The 21,813-nt window shown below is 40.5% G+C and overlaps 1 protein-coding gene across 1 annotated transcript in view; it reads left to right on the plus strand.

Annotated features, from left to right (window-relative positions):
* Positions 1–4,850: 4,850 nt before the first annotated feature.
* Positions 4,851–21,813, plus strand: part of ADAM18 (ADAM metallopeptidase domain 18) — a gene marked incomplete at both ends in the record, with an annotated part of 42,613 nt that continues 25,650 nt past the window's right edge. Inside the window, 9 exons of the mRNA XM_080929093.1 lie at positions 4,851–4,902; positions 5,396–5,472; positions 12,991–13,046; positions 14,866–14,944; positions 15,414–15,490; positions 17,366–17,534; positions 19,453–19,518; positions 20,923–20,994; positions 21,191–21,357. Coding sequence (XP_080785219.1) covers positions 4,851–4,902; positions 5,396–5,472; positions 12,991–13,046; positions 14,866–14,944; positions 15,414–15,490; positions 17,366–17,534; positions 19,453–19,518; positions 20,923–20,994; positions 21,191–21,357 — 815 coding nt within the window. The remainder of the gene's footprint in view (positions 4,903–5,395; positions 5,473–12,990; positions 13,047–14,865; positions 14,945–15,413; positions 15,491–17,365; positions 17,535–19,452; positions 19,519–20,922; positions 20,995–21,190; positions 21,358–21,813) is intronic.

Below are 21,813 nucleotides of genomic sequence, written 5' to 3' on the forward strand. Positions count from 1 at the left end.
TGGGGCCAGCTCTTCCTCCTTTCATAGGGGGCAAGGGACGAGGGCATCTCTCCCTAGTCCATGCCATCACACAGAAGGTGAGTGGCAGACCCAGCTCACCTGCAACTCCCACAATGTGCTGGGGGAGGGTGGTCTCTCTAGACTACTGTGTCTGGCTAGGGGCAGAGTCGGTTCTCCTGCTGTCACACCCCCAGGGCCAACCCTCCCATAATGCCCAGGCAAGGGGTGGGGCTAGCTCTGCACAGTCCTCAGGCTACAACATGTCCTCAGGCAGCAGCCCAGGACAGGGACATCTGCCTGGCCTTTGGTGGTAACAGACCCCTGCTGCTGCAGAACTCTGGACCCAGACATGGCCCCGGTGGCAGCATAGGCCAGAACCCCACAGTGGTCACAGGTGGCAACACCAGCTACTCACGTCAGGTTGTTCCTCACTACCCTCGAGTCTCCAGTTCTGCCTCTCTGCATTGTGCCCACATCCTTCTGTTTCTCTTTCTCGTCCATATTTCTACCGCTTACTTGCTCCTCGTAGTGGCACTGGGGGTCTCTGAGTATCTGGGCTCTTCTCAGGCGTGGTCTCAGGAGTGCTATGCCCTGCTTGCTCATTAAGGCGCCACTCCGTGGTCATCTTGGGGAAGGTCTGCCGCCATGCCCCTAGGCCTACTCAGCACTAGACTGGTGGCCATCTCAGGCTTGTTCATTACCCGCAGCTGCCTGCATGACCTCATGTGAGGGTCATCTGTCTAGAGCTCAGTCTTTCTTGCCCAGGGCCCACACTGATCCCCAGGTGGGGCTCTTCTAGTCTGTCTCACTTCCCACCCTGGGAGCCTGGTGGTGGTCTCAGGGCTCATTTTGTCTGTATATGTTTTTCAGGGCATGTCAGGGAATCATTCAGATGTTCATAGACCACAGTGGGCATAGACATAGCCCCTCTCCTCTCTGCCACCTACTGACACACACGTGACACAGCAGCCACACTTGCAGTGCCTCTAGGGGCCTGGTGATTTTTTCTTCATGGCACATTAATCCTGAAAAGAATCCTTTCTCTTTTCTGCAGAACAATATCAGAAGATGGTAAGGACCGCAAGCAGTCATAGAGCCAAAGGTGACCGAAAGCATCTAATTGCTGATAGAATGCTGTAACTCTACTCTTTGAACAAGCCCCTCAGCATGAGTCCATAGCTGCTTTTGCTTTTCCTCATGCAGCGTCCTAATGGCTGGTTTCACCAGCTGCAGCGTGGCCAGCAGAAAGCACTTGCTGTTGATTTTGTTTTGCAGTAGTTTAGAAATCCTTACGTAAACCGATGGTAATCAGACCATCATTATAAGAAGCCTCTTGAAAGGAGTTTTCAATAGGTTAAGCATTTATAGACAAGCACACCTTTACGGACCTGGTTTGCAAGCATACAGGAAGTTGTCCTACACACTCTTTCTTCCTCTTTACTGAGACTCTAAGGGAATTTGTTCCTTGCCTTAGAATAGAGGGAGTGGATACAGGAAGTCATAACAATGCTTCCCTCATGCCTACAGAGTGTTAGTAAATTGTGCAGTAAGGTGTGCCTTGCATGTTCAAACTGTCAGCACTTGACACATGCCTCACGATACACCTGAAAAGGAAGGTGGAATTTACAGTGCTGGAGGACCAGGAAAGATGGTAAGGACACAACTTCTTTCAAAACAGAAAGACAATTCATCATACGACGAAAGAGGCATCTGTATACAGTAGACAACATTTTTACTCATTCGTGTGGAGTTAAAGGTATTTTAGATGCTACACCTGAACGCGTGGAAAAATTGAAAAGGTCAACAAAGCATTGCCTCAGACATCCATCTAATCACATATCTGACATTCTTCCACATCCCATTCTGCTTGCTGAGTCCGCAAATAGTTGTAGCCCCAGGTGTCACTTAATGTTGGGGTGGGAGACCATGAGGGCTGAAACCAATCACTACAACCACCACCAATCACCACCATCATTATCACCACCACAATCACCAGCAAAAACCCAAAAGTAACAAACAAGAACCAAATGGATAGAGAAACATTCTCAATGATAAAGTGCCACATATGCTAAGATCCAATTTGGCGATCTGGGTAGGTGTTGGCGGCTGGGGTGCTGGGGTGGTAGGGTAGTGTTAGTTTGACCTTTGATCCTTTGTAGGGGATACAGCTGCTGGTTCTGGACAGAGGGGCCTGGGGAGTACTTTTTCTGGCTGATACTGAGTAGGAAAATTTCTTCTGCATTGCTTCTCTTTCCTGTTGGTTGTGAAGAACACTGCATTTTCCAGCAAGAGAGACTCACCTTCTGGATGGTTCTCTTTCACTCACGCAAAGTTTATGAAATACAATAGAAACAGATACGGTTCACTTGACAACATGCTCTTTCCATGCAGCCATGGCAAAATAGTCACACACACACACACACACACACACACACACACACACACACACTGAAAACAACAGCAACAACAACACAAGACAAAATAAAAACTTTACAAATCATAGGCACAGAAGACCAGAGCCAGTCATGGGCTTTACACTAATTTATTATGTTAATGAAGCTTCTATTGGATAGCTTTTTAGTAATGAAGAGAATGTAGCTTTTCTATATCTTGTATCTTTTTTTTTTTTAAACAACAGCAGTTATGCAAGAGCAAAGCCACAGCAGAAGAAGACCATCACTAAGAAACTCACTGTTCCATGGTCTAATCCAAGAACAAGAACCAGCCCATCCCTTTCTCTGTGGCTTACTGGCTTCAGCTATGATGCCTCCAAATAAAATCCTATGGCCGACAGTATACATAAGTGTGTTTATTGCTTCTTCCTTCTGAGCCATAAAGATCAGCATTCCAAGCTGAGAATATTCTACTACTATGACTACTCCCACCCAAGTGCCTAAAGCCAAGAGCAAGATCTACAACCCACTCCTCTCCAGTCCTGCCCCAGCTCTACCATTTGATGTCTCAGGATGCGTAGGGATATCTGATAGATGGGAACACTTCCCTTAGGTCCCAAATAGTTACTAGCATCCTTTGTCTCTTAAAGGAATTTCCAAGACTGAGTTCCTGATCAGAGGTGTAAATGATGGCCCCGTGGTTTCCCGAAAAGCTGAAATTTAGAATGTTTCTTGATATCTGGTGTTGCATGGCTTTTTCTGGAGTGAGCTATTCCTCCTGCTGGAAGGAGCTGGCATCGGAAAACTCAAGAGAAGCCTATATCAAGGGGCTCACTTCCGGAAGTTGTATGACTCAGAGGCCCCTCCCAAGGGTGCATCTCCGTGGACCTTGAACTTTCTGCTTGGGTTAAGTGTACTGTTGGTCAACCTCAATCTGATCATGTTCCCAGAGCCTTCACACAAAGCACAAACAACCCAAGGTTCATCTTGCAGACCCAAATGCTCCTTTTCCGAACACCGCTAACTGATGATAGATATATGTAGAACACCCACCCAGCACAGCTTTTAAAACAAGTCAGCCTTTAAAAGAAACTAATTTAGGGCTCTGATGTCTGAAAACAAATAAGATGACGGGGGAGGGGGGTAAAAGTCTACAAGATAGTGTTTCTCTGGGGGTAGTAAGTTCTAAAATTCACCATTAATGATTGTACATATCCACAAATGTGTTACCACCACACACTTCTACACCTCAAACGAATCCTGTGAATTCTGACAAAACACAGATGCTTAGAGTTTATAACTCCCCCTTTTCTCACTGCCACTAATACTGGACCACAGGAGCTATGGCTGCCTCATATTTTATATTAAGCAATAGCCTTAGATAGTGCTACCTAGGTAGAGCAGGACCTAGCTGACTCACTTTTTTTTTTTTTTTTTTTTTTTTTTTTTTTTTGTGGTTGACATTGTCACTCCATATGAGTGTGTGCTGTGGTGGGAGCTCAGAGTCACGGACACAGGAGAGATGGGCTTTGCCCATGTAGAGTTGGACATACTTGGGAAAGCAGATGGAGGTGGTATCTCCTCTGTCTGCTGTCTCTCTATAGGCTGGCCCTCTAGCCCTCCTTGCCTGGCTGCTCTTCTCTCTCTTTCCAAGTGTCCAGTGTCACTATGCTGGCTATCAATGTAACTCAAGCTATCGTCATATGGAATGAGGGCCTCTCAACTGAGAAAATTCCTCTCATCAGACTGGGCTGTGGGCAAGTCTATGGGACATTTTCTTGATTGAGGATGGGTGGGAGAGCCTAGCTCACTGTGAGCATCGCCCTGCCTGAGCTGGTGGTTCTGAATGGTTTAAGAAAACAAGCTGAACAATTCAGGGAAAGCCACCCCATTAGCCTCACTCCTCCGTGGTCCCTGCATCAACTCCAGACTCTCCTGTCCGGACGCTCCTGAAGGGTGGACGGACTCTAAGCTGCAAGATGAGGTAAACTCTTCCTTCCTCCTGTTGCTTTTGGTCATGGCGGTACAGTAATAGATACCCTGAGATAGTCAGCACTAATAAAACACACTTAAATTGCATTGTAAGACATCCTTCCCTGTACCAGTTATATAAGCCAGTGGAGAAAGAAAACAAGACAGAAGAGGGGCGCTCTATGGTTTACGACTACATCAAGTTCCGCTTACTTCTTTGTCACGCTGGTAACTGATAGGTGACATTTCTAGTTTCCTTTTCATCTTTCCACCACAATTAAAAGGACAGAAAACTGTCAAGTGGAGAGGGAAAAAAAATCACCAAGGGAGACAAGTACTTTTATGCCTTCTGCGAGGGGCCTTCATAGAAGCTGGTGTTAGTTCTGTGCTGCCGAGCCCTTGTGGAACATCTCTCCCACGCTGCCCACGTGCTCCACGGTGCCAACGGTCTTGAGCTCGGCTGAGCTTTCTGCACTGGACCCAACCATGCCTCTGCTCTTCATCCTCGCCGAGCTTGCTATGCTGTTTGCCCGCCTCGGTAAGCCCCTGCGAGCCCTTTAGCTTTGGCATCGCTGAGAAAGGCTAGCACAGGGTTCGCGGATTCCTGCTGATGACAATCCTCCATCTTGCCCCACTCCAGCCCCAACCCTAGCCTGGGCCAGGTGAACACGGGGTCATCAAGGTGGCATCTTCTCTGTCTTTGTGGCAGGACCAGCAGCAGGAAACACGACTAGGTTTCTCTGCTTGCTCCCCAAAGCCCTGAGAGAAACCAGCCTCAGCATGTTTTTTGAGGAGGAACAGGGCTGCCGGGTTAAAACAGCAGCCTTAAGTTTTGTCCTCAAGTTATTACCGAGGGTCTTGTGTCGAGTAAGGGGGTGGGATTATTACAGGTAAATTGACCAACCATATCAGGGTGCCGGTGGGAACTCAGGAACACTGGTTGCTGTGGATTCAGGGACTACTATGGATTCAGGAAATAAACCAAACAAAATACCCCCCCCCCAACAACAAAATACACGTTCTTACTGCAGATTCGGAAGGAATATGCCTGCATATCACGGTGCCACAGAAGATACAGCCACGCAAGGGCGGAGATTCAGAAGGGAAGGTTAGTCTTCAGAGATGTTGCTACATCCTGTTTATAGCCCAGAACGACCCTAGGTTGTGATCACTTCAAAGAACAGCCTTTTATTTCTCTCTTTGAAGCTCCCACTCCACCACTGTCTCGCGTGCCAGATCCCCTTTTCCTATTAGAAGTCTATTTTTTGTTCTTAAATTTGAAGAAATATTGAACATTTCTCAGTAATCATTTTGGTAGGGGAAAAAATCAGTATAAAAAAGACTAACGTAAAACCTACATGCAAGGCCCCATGTGCAAATTAAAGGCTTTGTTAGTGGAGAGGTTGGTTTGCAGTAAAATTTAGAACATGTAAAACTAGACAAATGTCAGCATAAGCTAAATTAAGTCAGAGAAAGGAATATATGTATATAACTATGTAAATATATATGCATAATATGTATACTTAACTATAGTTTGGCATTTTTTTTCTTTTTTATAATAGCAAAATTATAATTATGAAGTAGCGGTGAAAATCATTTACTCCAAACAGGGTTTCTCTGCCCTGGTAATCACTCTGTAGACCAGGCTGCCCTGAAGCTCAGAGATCAGCCTGCTTCTGCCTTTTCAGTGCTCAGAATGATCAAGGCCCTATTCCACCACGACCAGCTTCTTTTTGGCTAATATCCACTTATCAGTGAGTGCATACCATGTGTGTTCTTTTGTGACTGGGTTACCTCACTCGGGATGATATTTTCAAGTTTCATCCATGTGCCTAAGAATTTTATAAAATCATAGCTAAGTAGTACTTCTTAGTGTAAATGTACCACATTTCCTGTATCCATTCCTCTGTTGAAGGATGTCTGGGTTCTTTCCAGTTTCTGATTATTATACATAGGCTGTTATGAACATAGTGGAGTATGTGTCCTTGTTAGATGTTGGAGTATCTTTTGGGTATGTGCCCAGGAGTGGAATAGCTGGGTCCTAAGGTAGTACTATGTCCAATTTTCTGAGGAACCGCCAAATTGATTTCAACCCACCAACAGTGGAGAAGTGTTCCTCTCTCTCCACATCCTCCCAGCATCTGCTGTCACCTGAGTTTTTGATCTTAGTCATTTTGACTGGTGTGAGGTACAATCTTGGGATTGTTTTGATTTTCATTTTCCTCATGACTAAGTATGTTAAACATTTCTTTAAGTGCTTCTCAGCTATTTGAGATTCAGTTGAGAATTCTCTATTTAGCTCTGTGCCCATTTTTAATAGGGTTATTTGGTTCTCTGGAGTCTAACTTCTTGAGTTTTTTGTATATTTTGGATATTATCCCTCTATCAGATGTAGGGCTGGTAAAGATCTTTTCCCAGTGTGTGGATAAACATTTTGTCCGATTGATGCTATCTTTTGCTTTATAAAAGCTTTACAATTTTATGAAGTTCCACTTGTCAATTCTTGATCTTAGATCATAAGTTATTGGTGTTCTGTTTAGGAAAATTTTCCTTGAACCCATGTGTTCAAGGCTCTTCCTCACTTTCTCTTCTATTAGATTCAGTGTACCTGGTTTTATGTGGAGGTCCTCAATCCACTTGGACTTGAGCTTTGTACAAGGAGATAAGAAAGATTGATTTGCATTCTTCTGCATGCTGACCATCAGTTGAACCAGCACCATTTGTTGAAAATGCTGTCTTTTCCCTCAATGCCTCCTTTGTCAAAAATCAAGTGACCATAGGTGTGTGGGCTCATTTCTGGGTCTTCAATTTTATTCCATTGATCTACCTGCCTGTCTCTGTACCAATACCTTGCAGTTTTTATCATTATTTCTTGGTAGTAGAGCTTGAGGTTTGTGATTCCCCTAGAAGTTCTTTTGTGGTTGAGAATGATTTTTGATATTCTAAGGTTTTTGTTATTCAAGATAAATTTGGAAATTGCTCTTTCAATCTCTGTGTAAAATTGAGTTGGAATTTTGATGAGATTGCATTGAATCTGTAGACTGATTTTGGTAAGATGGCCATTTTACTATGTTAATACTGAAGATTCATGATCATGGGAGGTCATTCCATCTTCTGAGGTCTTCTTCAATTTCTTTCTTTAGAGACTTGAAGTTCTTATCGTATAGGTCTTTCACATGCTTGGTTAGTGTCACACCAAGATATTTCATATTATTTGTGACTATTATAAAGGGTGTTGATTCTCTAAATTTTTTTCTCGGCCCATTTATCCTTTGTGGAGAAGAAGGCTACTGATTTGTTTAATATTGTATCCAGCCACCTTGCTTAAGTTTTTTTTTTTATCAGGTTTAGGAGTTTTCTCATGGGTTTTTTGGGGGTCACTTATGTATACTATCATATCTTCTGCAAATAGTGATATCTTGACTTCCTCTTTTTCAATTTGTATCCATTTGATCTCCTTTTATTTTCTAATTGCTCTGGCTAGAACTTCAAGTACTATATTGAATAGATAGGGTGAGAGTGGGCAGCATTGTCTTGTTCCTAATTTTAGTGGGATTGCTTCAAGTTTCTCTCCATTGCATTTCATGTTGGTTATTGGCTTGCTGCATATTGCTCTTATTATATTTAGGCATGGACCTTGAATTCCTATTCTCTTCAGTACTTTTAGCATAAAGGGGTGTTGCATTTTGTCAAATGCTTTTTCAGCATCTAATGAGATGATCATGTTATATATATATATATATATATATATATATATATATATATATATATATATATATATGTGTGTTAAGAATTGAATTCTTTATTTGTGATATCCATAAATGTTGCTATTCTATGTTTCTATCCAGGAAGGCAATTTTCTCCTATTATCAGTTTTTGTTTTTTGGTTTTCTTTTATAAACAATAACTTGAATTCTATTGCATAACTTGAATTCTATTGCATGGAGGGCTACAAATACATGTTAACCAAGCAGAATACAGACATTTGTTTTACAACTTGCACCTAAAACCCGGGCACACACAGCTGCTTCAGTGGCTGTCAGAGCAGTTTGGGGCCACTGCCCAAGCTATGCATAGCTAGTTACACATCAAATCTCACATGGAGAGAGTGACTGGTCTGAGCTGTTACCTAGATCATGTGACTTTTTTGAGTTTGCTTGTATAGTGGATTACATTGATGAATTTCCATATATTGAACCAGCCCTGCATCCCTGGGATGAAGCCTACTTGATCATGGTGAAGGATCATTCTGATGCGTTCTTGGATTTGGTTTGCAAGAATTTAATTGAGTATTCTTGCATCCATAATCATTAGGAAACCTTGTCTGAAGTTCTCTTTTTTTGTTGGATCTTTGTGTGGTTTAGGTATTAGTGTTACTGTGGCTTCATAAAATGAATTAGGCAATATTCCTCCCATTTCTGTTTTATGAAATGGATTGAGAAATATTAGTATTAGGTCTTCTTTGATGGCCTGATAGAATTCTGCACTGAAACCATCTGATCCTGGGGAATGTTTGGGTTATGTTTGGGAGACTTTTAATAACTGCCTCTATTTCATTAGGGGTTATGGGAGAGTTAAGGTTTATCTGATCCTGATTTAACTTTGGTACTTGGTATCTGTCTAGAAAATCATCCATTTCATCTAGATTTTCTAGTAAAATCTGATGATTTTTAAAAAATTTCTTCAGTTTCTGTTAGGTCTCCGTTTTTATCTCTAATTTTGTTAATTTGGATACTGGATAAGGGTTTATCATGTTGTTGATTTTCTCAAAGAACCAGCTCCTGGCTTTGTTGATTCTTTATATAGTTCTTTTTGTTTCTACTTGGTTGATTTCAGCCTAGAGTTTGATTAATTCCTGATGTCTACACTTCTTGGGTGTATTTGCTTCTTTTTGTTCTAGATCATTCAGCTGTGCTGTCAAGCTGCTAGTGTATGCTCTCTGCAGTTTCTTTTTAGAGGCACTCAGAGCTATGTGTTTTCCTCTTAGCACTGCTTTCATTGTGTCCCATAAGTTTGGGTATGTTGTGCCTACATTTTCATTAAACTCTAAAAAGTTTTTAATTTCTTTATTTCTTCCCTGACCAAGTTTTATAGATTGTCCTGAAACTGTTTATATTTTAATGTTAATTCCACTTCCCCAAGAAGAGCTGCCTAGTCAGGAAACTCCAACTGAACCTTCCCATTTTGATTAGTAAAATAAAAAAAAGCCAGTGACTGGGCAGGGTGAAGAAGGTGAAGAGAGGGAGGTCTAGGAGGTCAAAGGACAAGAGGTCAGAGGTCGGGAGGCTGAGGAGGTGAGAGGATGGAGGGGGAAGGTCATCACAACATGGAGCTTCCCAAGGACCAGCTAGACCCAGGTGGGATTTATTGGTGTTAAATAGCTATGAACATTAAGGATTTTATAGGTCTAATATCTCATGTAGAAGGGCAGTTTGTATCTTTGTCTATCTGATGCAATCTTGTTGTGTAGAGGGTTTGTGGATTGAGAGTTGACTATATAAGCCAGTATGAAAATCTATTGTGCTGTAGAGTTGTGTTTGTGGGATTTTGGGGTAGAGAAACAGCCCGGAACAGAGGCAGAGAAGAGGCAGTAGAAAACCATTTGAGTAGGTCATTGTTCAGCTTCCACGTGGATGTGGGCTTTTTCATCATTTTTGTTCTTATTGAAGACCAGCCTTAGTCCATGGTGATCTTACAGGATTCATGGGATTATTTCAATCTTCCTATAGCTATTGAGGCTTGTTTTGTGACTGACTATATGGTCAATTTTGGAAAAGGTGCCGTGAGGTGCTGAAAAGAAGGTATATTCTTTTGTTTTAGGGTGAAATGTTCTATAGATATCTGTTAAATCCATTTGTTTCATAGCTTCTGTAACTTTACTGTGTCTCTGTTTAGTTTCTGTTTCCATGATCTGCCCATTGATTAGAGTGGGGTGTTGAAGTCTCCCACTATTATTGTGTGAGATGCGATGTGTGCTTTGAGTTTTAGTAAGGTTTCTTTTATGAATGTAGGTGCCCTTTACATTTGGAGAATAGTTATTCAAAATTGAGAGTTCATCTTGTTGGATTTTTCTTTTGATAAATATGAAGTGTCCTTCCTTAACCTTTTTGACATCTTTTGGTTGAAAGTCGATTTTAATTGATATTAAAATGACTACTCCAGCTTGTTTCTTAGGACCATTTGCTTGGAAAATTGTTTTTCAGCCTTTTACCTGAGGTAGTGTTTTTCTTTGTACTGAGGTGTGTTTCCTGTGTGCAGCAAAATGCTGAGTCTTGCTTATGTATGTAGTCTGTTAGTCTTTTGGGGGGGGTTGATGTTTAGAGATATTAAGGAAAAGTTATTATTGCTTCCTGTTATTTTTGTTGTTAGAGGTAGAATTATGTTTGTGTGACTATCTTCTTTTGGGTTAGTTGAAAGATTACTTTCTTGCTTTTTCTAGGCTGTAGTTTCTCTCCTTGTGTTCAAAGTTTTCCATCTATTATCCTTTTTAGGTCTGAATCTGTGGAAAGATATTGTGTAAATTTGGTTTTGTCATGGAATATCTTGGTTGTTCCATCTATGGTGATTTAGAGTTTTGATGTATATAGTAACCTGGCCAGGCTTTGTGTTCTCTTAGGGTCTGTATGACATCTGCCCAGGATCTTCTGGCTTTTAGAGTCTCTGGTGAGAAGTCTGGTATAATTCTGTTAGGTCTGCCTTTATATGTTACTTGACTGTTTTGTCTTATTGCTTTTAATATTCTTTTTTTTTGTTTTTGCATTTGGTGTTTTGATTATTATGTGATGAGAGGAATTTCTTCTCTGGTTCAGTTTATTTGGTGTTCTATAGGCTTTTTGTATGTTCATGGGCATCCCTTTCTTGAGGTTACAGAAGTTTTCTTCTATAGTTTATTGAAGATATTTACTGGCTCTTTAAATTGGGAATCTTCACTCTTTTCTATATTATCCTTAGGTTTTGTTTTCACATTGTGCTCTAGATTTCCTGGCTGTTTTGGGTTGGGAGCTTTTTGCATTTCGCATTTTCTTTGACTGTTGTGTCAATGTTTTCTATGGTTTCTTCTGCCCCTGAGATTCTCTCTTCTATCTCTTGTATTCTGTTAGTGATTCTTGCATTTATGTCTCCTGATCTCTTTCCTAGGTTTTCTGTCTCCAGGGTTTTCTCCCTTTGTGATTTCTTTATTGTTTCTATTTCCATTTTAAATCCTGGATGGCTTTGTTCAATTTTTTTCACCTTTTTGGTTGTGTTTCCCTGTAATTCTTTAGGGGATTTTTGCATTTCCTCTTTAAGGGCTTTTACTTGTTTACCTTTGTTCTCCTGTATTTCTTTAAGAGAGTTATTTATATCCTTGTTAATGTCCTCTATCATTATCATGAGATGTGATTTTAAATCTGAATCTCACTTTTCTGATATGTTTGTGTATCCAGGACTTGCTATAGTGAAAGAACTGGGTTCTGATGATGCCAAGTAGCTTTGGTTTCTGTTGTTCAGGCTCTTGTGTTTGCCTCTTGCCATCTGGTTGTCTCTGGTTGTTCGTTGGTTGTTCTGTCTCTGACTGGAGTCTGTCCTTCCTGTGAGCCTGAGAGAATGTGATCTTAGGAGTTTCATCACTCCTGGGAGATCAGCTCTTTCTGGGCAAGATTTGGGTCCAGAAAGTTGTGCCAAAGAGTTAACTCCAGGGCACAGATGGAGATTGGAAGCAACTTATGGGACTCTTAAGTGATATATTACTACCCATCATAGTAAATAGTGTATTATTCACTTATCTTGAATGGCTAGCAAAAATTTCGGTCTCTTCCAACATAAGAAATATTTTCACAGAATGTATCATTGCAGTCTCGTCTCTTGTTCTACTCCAGTTCAGTGTGTTGGGTCTGATGTAGTAGTGCTTTGCATCTGTGATAAAGAGGCACAAGCATCAGCTTTACCCAAGGTCTAGGTCATCATTAGCTGGTCTACATTTGTGTGTTCTTGAACTTCTGGTTGTCTCTTACAAAGTTTACGGGTTCTGGTAGTTTGGCTTTTAGTGAAATGTGGAGAGTTGCTGGTTTGGCGTTGGTCTGCACTGGACGTAGACATTGACTCTACCGTCATTCCCAGTTTTTCGTAATATGGAGGAGGAGGATGTTACTCAGATCCTGATATCTGGAAGCTCTGCTCCTGGCCTGTAGCTTTGCTCATGGCTTCGTGCCTGTGTGTGGTCTCTTAGGCTTTTTCTGCCCTTGTAGTTTTATATGGTGAATTATACATATTACATGTATGATATGATATGCACATATTTATAAATTGTTTATTAGGTTATTATATTTGGTATGTAATATAAGCTCTCATTCATGCCTTGTTTCTTTAGAAATATTTGTTTTTCTAGCTGAAAGAAATTGATAGAATATTAATAATGCTAAAATTATATTTTAAAGATATATTCCTTTGTAAATATTTTAATCTACACATGAAGTCACACTCTTCTGAAATTAACCACCTTTAAAATCTTTCAAATTAACACAATAGGTCCTAAAGAATGTGTTTATTTTTAATGTTCTGAGATGTTTTTAATTAACAAGTAAAAAATTCTGTCTTACATTGCAATCACCAGCTTTACTTAATCATCTGTCAATCTGCTCTATTTTAGGTGACTTATGTCATTACCATTGACGGGAAACCCTACTCTCTGCATCTCAGGAACTAGTAAGCTATATCTTCCCTTTCAGCAAAAGTCAAAAGTCTGTCTTCAGTTTTTCTTCTTTTAAGTTTATATGTAATATTTGAATTCAGTAGTACATTATAACGGTCAGTCAACTTCTCAATTTATGACCCATTTGATCCAGAATATTGGGTCTGTGAGGACTTTGCATTTTAAATTTAAGATTTATATTATTAAATTGAGAAATAAATAGCATACTTGGAAATTTTCAATTTCACTTTCCCTTGGACCCAAGTATGGTAATTTGAGTGGATCTCCACAGTCGCGCACACTGTGGCTGTGAGCGTGCTCACTGTGGTGGCTTGCAGTCTGTACCTGTACAGGATTCCATAGCCACACATGCCATACCTCTCACTGCTTATATCCTAAGCAAATATTTGTGACAATTCCTGTTGGGAACTTACTCTAAGTGAGCCTATGATGCTGCCCCCACATCTGCATTTCCCATAGCTTTCTTAGTAAATGGCAAGTCATTTCTTCCAATTTAAAAAAGAAGAGAGACAAAGACAAAGAAAGAAAAAAAGAAAAGGAAAGAAAAGAGGGAAACACTCCTTAGGCTCATCCTTGGCATCTCTTTTGCTCCTGCCTTTCCCTGGGTCCAGTAGGAGATTCACTCCCATGTGTTTACCCTTAAAGCATAGAACAGTGTGCCTCCACCATGGGCTCTATCCGCATTCAAGACTCCATCAGGGAGACCTGAGTAAGAGTATTAACCTACTAACTGGCCTCGGCCTCTGTGATTTTGCTATGTAGAGCTCTGAGTTTAGCTCTTGTACTGGCTGGTTTTGTGTGTCAACTTGATACAAGCTGGAGTTATCGCAGAGAAAGAAGCCTCCCTTAAGGAAATGCCTCCATGAGATCCAGCTGTAAGGCATTTTCTCACTTAATGATCAAGGAGGAGTGCCCAGCCCACTGTGGGTGGTGCCATCCCTGGGCTGGTAGACCTGGGTTCTATAAGAAAGCAGGCTGAGCAAGCCAGGGGAAGCAAGCCAGTAAGTAACATCCCTCCATGGCCTCTGCATCAGCTTCTGCTTCCTGACCTGCTTGAGTTCCAGTCCTGACTTCCTCTGTTGATGAACAGCAATGTGGAAGTATAATCTGAATAAACCGTTCCTTTCCAATTTGCTTCATGGTCATGATGTTTGTGCAGCGATAGAAACCCTAAGACAGCTCTCTTACAGTGCTGGTCTACTACTATCTCCATGTGCCCTAGCTCTTATTGGTTTCCCCCATGGGGACACCATCTCAATGTCTTTTCTGTCACTCTACGCTCTATTCCAGGCAAAGACCCCACTGCTGCTTTTCGTACGTGCAAACACATTTCTGCCTCAAGACCTTTCCTTTTACCCAACCCTGTCTAAAAGTCCACATGGCTTGTGCTTTGTGTCTGACAGTCTCTAATTCATGAGCCTGGTTGTGCCTTCTTATATGTGACTGCCACCATATAACACCCAGGCTCTGATAATTGGGACTCTGACTGACCAGAGGCTGTTTCCTTTCCTCAGTGCTATATTCTAGGACTCAAATGAGGACCCATCATGTGATACACATAGTAGTCTGTATTTGCTCAATTAAGCCATATAGCAACTATATAGCGCTATCCCAGGGACTTTTCTGTCATTGAATTCTCCTGATTCTGGCCATAAACCAGTTGTTCTTATGAACAGTATCAAGAATGATACATTAAAATTATTTTAATTAAATGATGTTATTATATGAATTCTTTGCACTTAACATGATTTTATTAATGTATACATCAGTATTAAATTATGACTTAAATTCTGTTTATTCATTTACCTCTAGCTCATTTTTATCCCAGAACTTTTTGGTTTACACATATAATGAAACTGGATCTTTGTATTCTGACTCCTCACAGTTTTTGGTAAGAATCAGATGTGTTAGATATTTGTTATCTTATGTTTTATTGTTGAAGCAGATGGACAGTAGAATGAGAATAGTTGTCCCTTTAAGTCATCTTTTTTTGATTGCTGCGATTATACTAGGGGCTTTGCACATGCTAAGAAAACCCTACCTTGATGCTCCTTCCCAAGTTCCATGTTGACACTAATTCACATGTTTTCCTCCTTGGAACTCTGACCTGTTCTATGAATGACATCAGGAAATGTCATGGGAAAGAGAGAGAAACATGGAGAAAGCACACATGTACCCAGTAAAGAGAGTGCCCCCAAATATTATTTCCTGAGACTTTGCATTAATTATTCTATACAATTCATGATTTAATATCAAGTTTATTGCTATCATGAACCTTCTGAAATATTTGACAACATAATTTTTATTGCTAAAAAAAAAAAAAAAGATGAATTTGTGTCATCTGGTGACTTGTTTTTTAGGCTCATTGCCATTACAGAGGATATGTTGATGAGGTACCAAATTCCATTGTGACACTCAGCATTTGCTCTGGCCTCAGGTAATAACATCCCAGAGAGTATTTTTATAGGAATACAGTGGGAAATGCTTTAAAGTAAAAACAGGGTGGCTGGACAAAAGCCAAGAGAAACCTCCATTGGAGCTCTGGAAATTTCTTTTCCAATGGCCTTTTATTCATATTCATATTGAACAGCTGTCACTCAACATAACCCAGCCGAGGGCATCCTGACTGGGGGTGTTTCTGAGATCCTGGGCAGAAAGGGGTGGCTTGAGAAATGATACCATTAGAATATTTTAAAGGCTAGAGTTTTATTTTCTGTCATTATCTCTGTTACAGGAAAATTACATTAGTTGGTTATTTTAATCTAATAGGCCCATACAATATGGTATGAGTTAATAGTGCCATGCATGAGGCAGCTAATAAAGAAGACCCCTCAGTGGTCAAGTGACCACACAGAAGTACGTGATTTCATCATTCCTGTGGGAAACGCAAAAATGTTTGTCAAAAGAAGATAACTCAAGAACAGAGAGGGGATGTTCTCCGTGGCCCCTTTCCATGTTGATGCCTTTGGAGGTGTTTCTGTTCTGTATTCCATTCTTCCTTAGCTTTACCTTGTAACCACAGGAACATTCTTAGAATTGTTATCAATGTCTAGGACTTCGTCTCTTTTGTACCTGTAATAGGTGTTGGCCGTGTGTCTCCATGTCATGTTGGGATTTCCGTAGAGTTACACAGTGGAGTTTGGCAGCTGCTGCTCCCTCACTCTGTTCTTGCACTCTTTCCTCTTCCCTGCATCCATTTCCCTTGTAGCCTTCCTCATTTCAGTCACCCTTAAACACTGTTTTCTAGCCCATATTGAAAATGAATTGATACTTGTCTTTCTGTCTATGTCGAGGCTGGCTCTTCTGAGTTATTTAATTTTGACACTTTCCTGTACATGACATGATTTTTTTAATGGCCAGATACTACTCATCTGTGCATAGACTTCCTACTGGGTTTGTAGAATCATTTGTTACAGACACTTCGGCTGGTCCTGTACTTTGGCTACTGTGAGTCATGCTGCAGTGAACACAGTGCTATGTTTCCTTTACTTCCCCCCACTTGGCTCCCCTCTGCATGCTGTCTTGTTTGTGGCATATCATCCTTGAGCTTGTGGGTTGCAAACCAGGTCCCAGCTGGTGTCACCATAAAGAAAAGATTGGACTATGAGGACACCAACATTGCTGATGGATTGATCCACCATGAGTTCCTAGAGGAATAGCCTATGAGGTGAAAGAGCTTAGACAGAGGATGTGGGTCACTGAACTGTGTCTTTGCGGTGTCTGTCTTGTTCTCCTTCCCCTTGCTTCCTACCTGACATGAAATAAGGGGCCGTTCTTTTACGCATCCTTGAACCATGAAGTTCTTTTTGCCTGGCCACAGGCTCAGAAACAAGGTTAAGTGCTCATGAGCTGGTGTCTCTGAAATCATGAGACAGATATTAATCTTTCTTGTTCAAGGGTTCCCAGGTGCTGTGTCATGCCGGTGGAAGGCTACTGAGCACAGCACATACCCAGGAATGGAGTAATTGGGTCCCTTGCTGATGCTTTATGGAGGAACTCCTACTGGTCGCCATAGTGATTGTAGTGATGAGTTTTTCACCAGCTATGTGCCAAGTCCTCTTGCCTCATCTTCTCCTGCGTTTTCTACTTTTGATTTAGGTTTGCCTCTGACCAGTATTCCTATTCTTGTCTTTCTGTCCACATTAACTCTTCACAGTCCCTTTTACCTGTCCGATCTGAGAATGCAAATGCAAGCAGGGAAAAATGCCTAAGCTCCTTTGCTTTGCTATGGTTTCTTGTGGCTCACATTTCAGCTGCTAGCTCTGAGGGGGGGCAGCGCATGGTTTTGCTAATACCACCTTTCTAAACTCAGGGGATTTCTGCAGCTGGAAAATATCAGCTATGGAATTGAACCACTGGAGTCTTCAACAAGATTTGAGCACATAGTTTATCAAGTGAAGAACAACAACTCCATGTTAGCAGAAAGTGACAGCCGTATTTGGCAGACAGGCCAGCTTGATAAAGGCCATTTCAATGAGCAGGTAATCATAAGAGACACTAGCAAATCTCTTCCATTGTTTGCCAGGCATGAAGGGGGACTAGTCAGCTGACATGTTCTACACCCTGACATGAAGCATTCAAGTTTCACATAACTTGGAAGATTACCTAGTATCAAACTTGCAGTCTGTTGCTTTTATACTACATTTGTAACATTTTCATGTCGGTATATTTCAGAAGAAACATTGTTATTTTAGTAGCCCACTGGAAGTGCTTTCAGTGTCTCATGTGTAGCTTTACGTGCTAATTGAACATCTTTTCTAAGATAGGCAATTGTTTCTGTATTACTGCAGATAGAAATACTGGTAAGCTTTAACTTAATCAATTATACTGTGATTTTTTAAAAGGATTCAGTAATAAGCCTACCCAGGAAATCAGTTGCATAGAAATGAGAAATTTAGTTGAGGGGCTTTGCCTCATTCATGGCCCAAACGTGACTGTACGATGGGTACCCCCTGAACAGTTTCTCCTGGACAGAAATAAAGAGAGTAAATACACACTTCTGACTTAACTAGAGAGGAGATACATTAAAACTGAAGTTTACTGAAGTTGTGGCTTTTGAAACTTGCTCATTAGAAGCTGCTTTCCCATTAAAAGCTCCTTTTCCACAGCAGCAGAAGCAGACATTTGTCAAATTGCCATACGAGAGGCTTTGGCTATGAGCTAGCTTCTCCGAGGACAGAGAGGCATCTGTGTCTTTGTCCTAAGAATTCACTTATTCACTCTTCTTAAAGTTTGATATACTCCAGGTTGTCACCTCAAATCTCCCCATGATACTGGAGGATTGTGCAGTACTGCTGCCTCCAATGGTGAAATACACACTTAGGGAATATTAGCCTGACATGAAAATCCACCACACTCCTATGAATGGCAGGGATGTGTAGAGACGTTGTACCCACAAACTACATTGCTGACTTAATAAACAACTGCATAAACGGAGGAAATACTACTCATTTATGAGTCTATAAAATTTGGCTTAGGAAAGACTACATCTTTTTCTGAAGTGATGTATGACTCTCATAAAACTATAAAAGTTCCAGCATAAAGATAAGCAAATACATAGATACTATATCAATGTAAGATAACATAGGTTTACATGACCTATGCTGGAAATAAAATGAGCCTCAGATGAAATCTCACACCATAAACAACCAGGAGTGTACCATTATTGAAAATTAAAACACTTGAAAATGATTTAGAGCCGAAGGAACAATCTAAGGTACAACCCTCAGGGAAAGAAAAGACCAAGTGGCCTCTCTTAAAACCAGTGTCCTCATCTGCAGACTGTGACAGACAGGGATCTGCAAGTGACACACAGAACGCCATGAAAACTAATTCTCTGCTTTCCTGTGAGCTTTTAACTTTTCATGGATTTGCATCATTCTCTCCCTAACAATCCTCTCTTCAATTTCTTGAGTTCCTTCTATTCTTCAAATTCACGGCTTCTTATTCTTTGTGATTATCTTACACCTGTGTGTATGTGTGTGTGTGTGCATACACGAGCGTGCACACACAGGTACACAGAGACACACACACGCAGAGAGACTCAAAAAAAGAGAAAGAGAGACACAGATACACACAGACACAGATTTTTTTATAAATATAGCCCACTGAGATCACTCAGGGCCATACATGTTTAGAGCAGACCTCTTTGGATTGGCCAGCCTACTAAGCGCTCACAGCAAGTGCCAATGTTGTCCTCATAAGGGTGAAGCCTTCTCAGGGAACCTCTCATGGCACAGATGCTTTGAAGCAAAAATAATGTTTGTCAATAGTTTTTGATGTTTAGGGATTTACAATGGTTTTATGTGTGTCTTCCTGATTTCTTTGCATGCTAACCTCTGCTTTGGGGAAGCTTGGTACACATTAACAATTAGTTAATATGTTTGGGTTGTTTTCCAGGATAAAAATGATTCACAGCTGTTACCTCAAAGTCTAAAATTGCACATTATAGTGGGAAAACTTTTGGTAAGTCAGTCTCCCTTCTCTCTCAAGTCCTTCTCTTCTGCCCTTTGCTATCCTATTCCCTTTCTTCCCATCAATCTCCTCTTTTCTTCTCCCTTCCCCCATTTCTGCCTTCCTTAACAACGACAAAAAACTAGAGACAGAAATCTTTGGTTTTCTTTGACCTCACAGGTGTATTTGTTTATTTGTGTACTTGTACATGTGTGTGTGTGTGTGTTTCACTGTCTTTTATAAGCCCCCTTCACTTGGTGTTCTCTGCTTTATAAAGTTCAATTTTGAAAAGACAACTGAAAAGCAAGAGTTATGGAGAATTGCACTGTGACGCACACTGTACGTTAATATAGACAGGGGAATAGCACAATGTTCATAGCAAAGGTCTTTAGGATAAATAGTGGAGGATCTGGCAGATGCACACATCAGGAGACTCTGAAAGGGAGGTGAGCATCATCCTAGGATGGTAGGTGTGTGGGAGAAACACTGTAGTGGGAACTCAGCCTGAGGCAAGAGTTTGTGTCTCACCCAGCTTGTCATTGGGGCTAGCTGAAGGCGTGCAGCATAGAATCAATTAAGACTATGGATTCAGTAATGGTGTCGGAGGTTTCAGTGGTCAGAGAGATGGGCATGTAAGGCAGAGAAGGGGATGATAGGAGAGATAGCCGAGGGTGGTTGAAGATCCCATATGGAAACATACGACTTTATCAGTGACTGGGGAAATGTTGGCTAGCACAATCCCTCATGTAAGCAACAGTATAGAAAATTCAAAGCTCATATTGATGAGTAAATTGAGAATAAAGCCATGGAAACCAGTGGAAGGGGCTGTTGGCTAGTTGCATGGACTTTTTCAGCAGTCTCGATAAACCTGGTGCAGACTTTGAGAAGCAATGTTTAGAAATCCCCAGTACTTTGTATAGAGGTGTAGAATCCACATAGAGTGAAGTGAGGAATATGTCACTGTGGCTTTCACACACGTAGACATCAAATCACGCATGCATCCCAGCCTTTGTGCTCATTTACATTTTAATTTGTTAATTAATGTTGTAATTTATGGTTATCATGAGCATGGAGCATAGGTCGCAAACTACATAGTTCTTTTGCACAGCACAGTGTTTTTGAAGATTAAATTATAGTTTTCCTTTTATACTGAAGCTTGAGGGTCTAAAGAATAAAGTTGCTGTTAATATCCTTGTCCATGAAGTTTGATAGACAAAGCAAGTTCCAGGAAAGCCAGGGCTATACAAAATGAAACCCTGTCTTAAATAAGTACTTAAATACGTAAGTAAGAAAGTAAATAAAATCAGCATGTGGAAATACTTAATAAACCCTATGCTTGTCCTGTACCACCAAAACAATTCAGCAGTTCAAAATTCACTGAAAAATTTATTCTTAAAAATTAAATTTGTATTTCAGTTTGATTATATGGGATCTGACACAATGGCCATAACACAGAAGATTTTCCAGATTGTTGGGCTTGTTAATGCTGTAAGTCTTTTCATTTCTAGACCTTTAATTTCATGAAAAAAAAAACATTTATTATAATTTGCATTTTATAAGTATGGAAAATGAGTGACTTGAAAATATTTTACTAACTTAATGTTCTGAATGCTCTGGTGAATGTTTTCTGTCTCTGATATGGTAGCTGATGTTTTTCAAACATTCGCCGTCATTCTGCTCTTAGATGTTCACTCAGCTGAAACTGAGTGTTGTCTTAGCCTCCTTGGAACTGTGGTCAGATAAAAATCAGATTTCTACCGATGGAAATGCCACTGATATTTTACAAAGACTCTTGGGCTGGAAAAGAGATGACCGTACCCTACGGTCCAATGAGATCACACACTTACTCATGTAAGTAGGCAGAGCTCTCCATGATAAACTGATTAATAATTCCATTAAGCAAAACTTCTGTTTTTATCATATTCTTCAGTTTTCTATTGGATGCTTTGAAAATTATATCTATATATCTACATATCTGTATCTAGATATAGATATAGATATGTGTGTGTTGAAATGTATATAATTAAGTATGATGTATATTATGAAGGTGATTGTTTCAAAATGAAACATGACGGTCAATTTTATATTGGCATGTTTTTATATTTAAAGTAGAATTAATGTGAGCAAGTCTTGAATTTCATAAGCTTGTATGATGTCAGCTTTACTGCAAATTATATCAGTCTAATCTAATTAATAATATAAAAATTGTTTAATGTTACCCATATAGATTAATGTACTTCATATCTACTTTGTCACAGGAATAGATTTGTATGGGTTGCTCTGTGATAATTTAATATCAAATTTGCT

Source organism: Micromys minutus, assembly GCF_963924665.1.
Source record: "Micromys minutus genome assembly, chromosome: 14".
Lineage (NCBI taxonomy): Eukaryota > Metazoa > Chordata > Mammalia > Rodentia > Muridae > Micromys > Micromys minutus.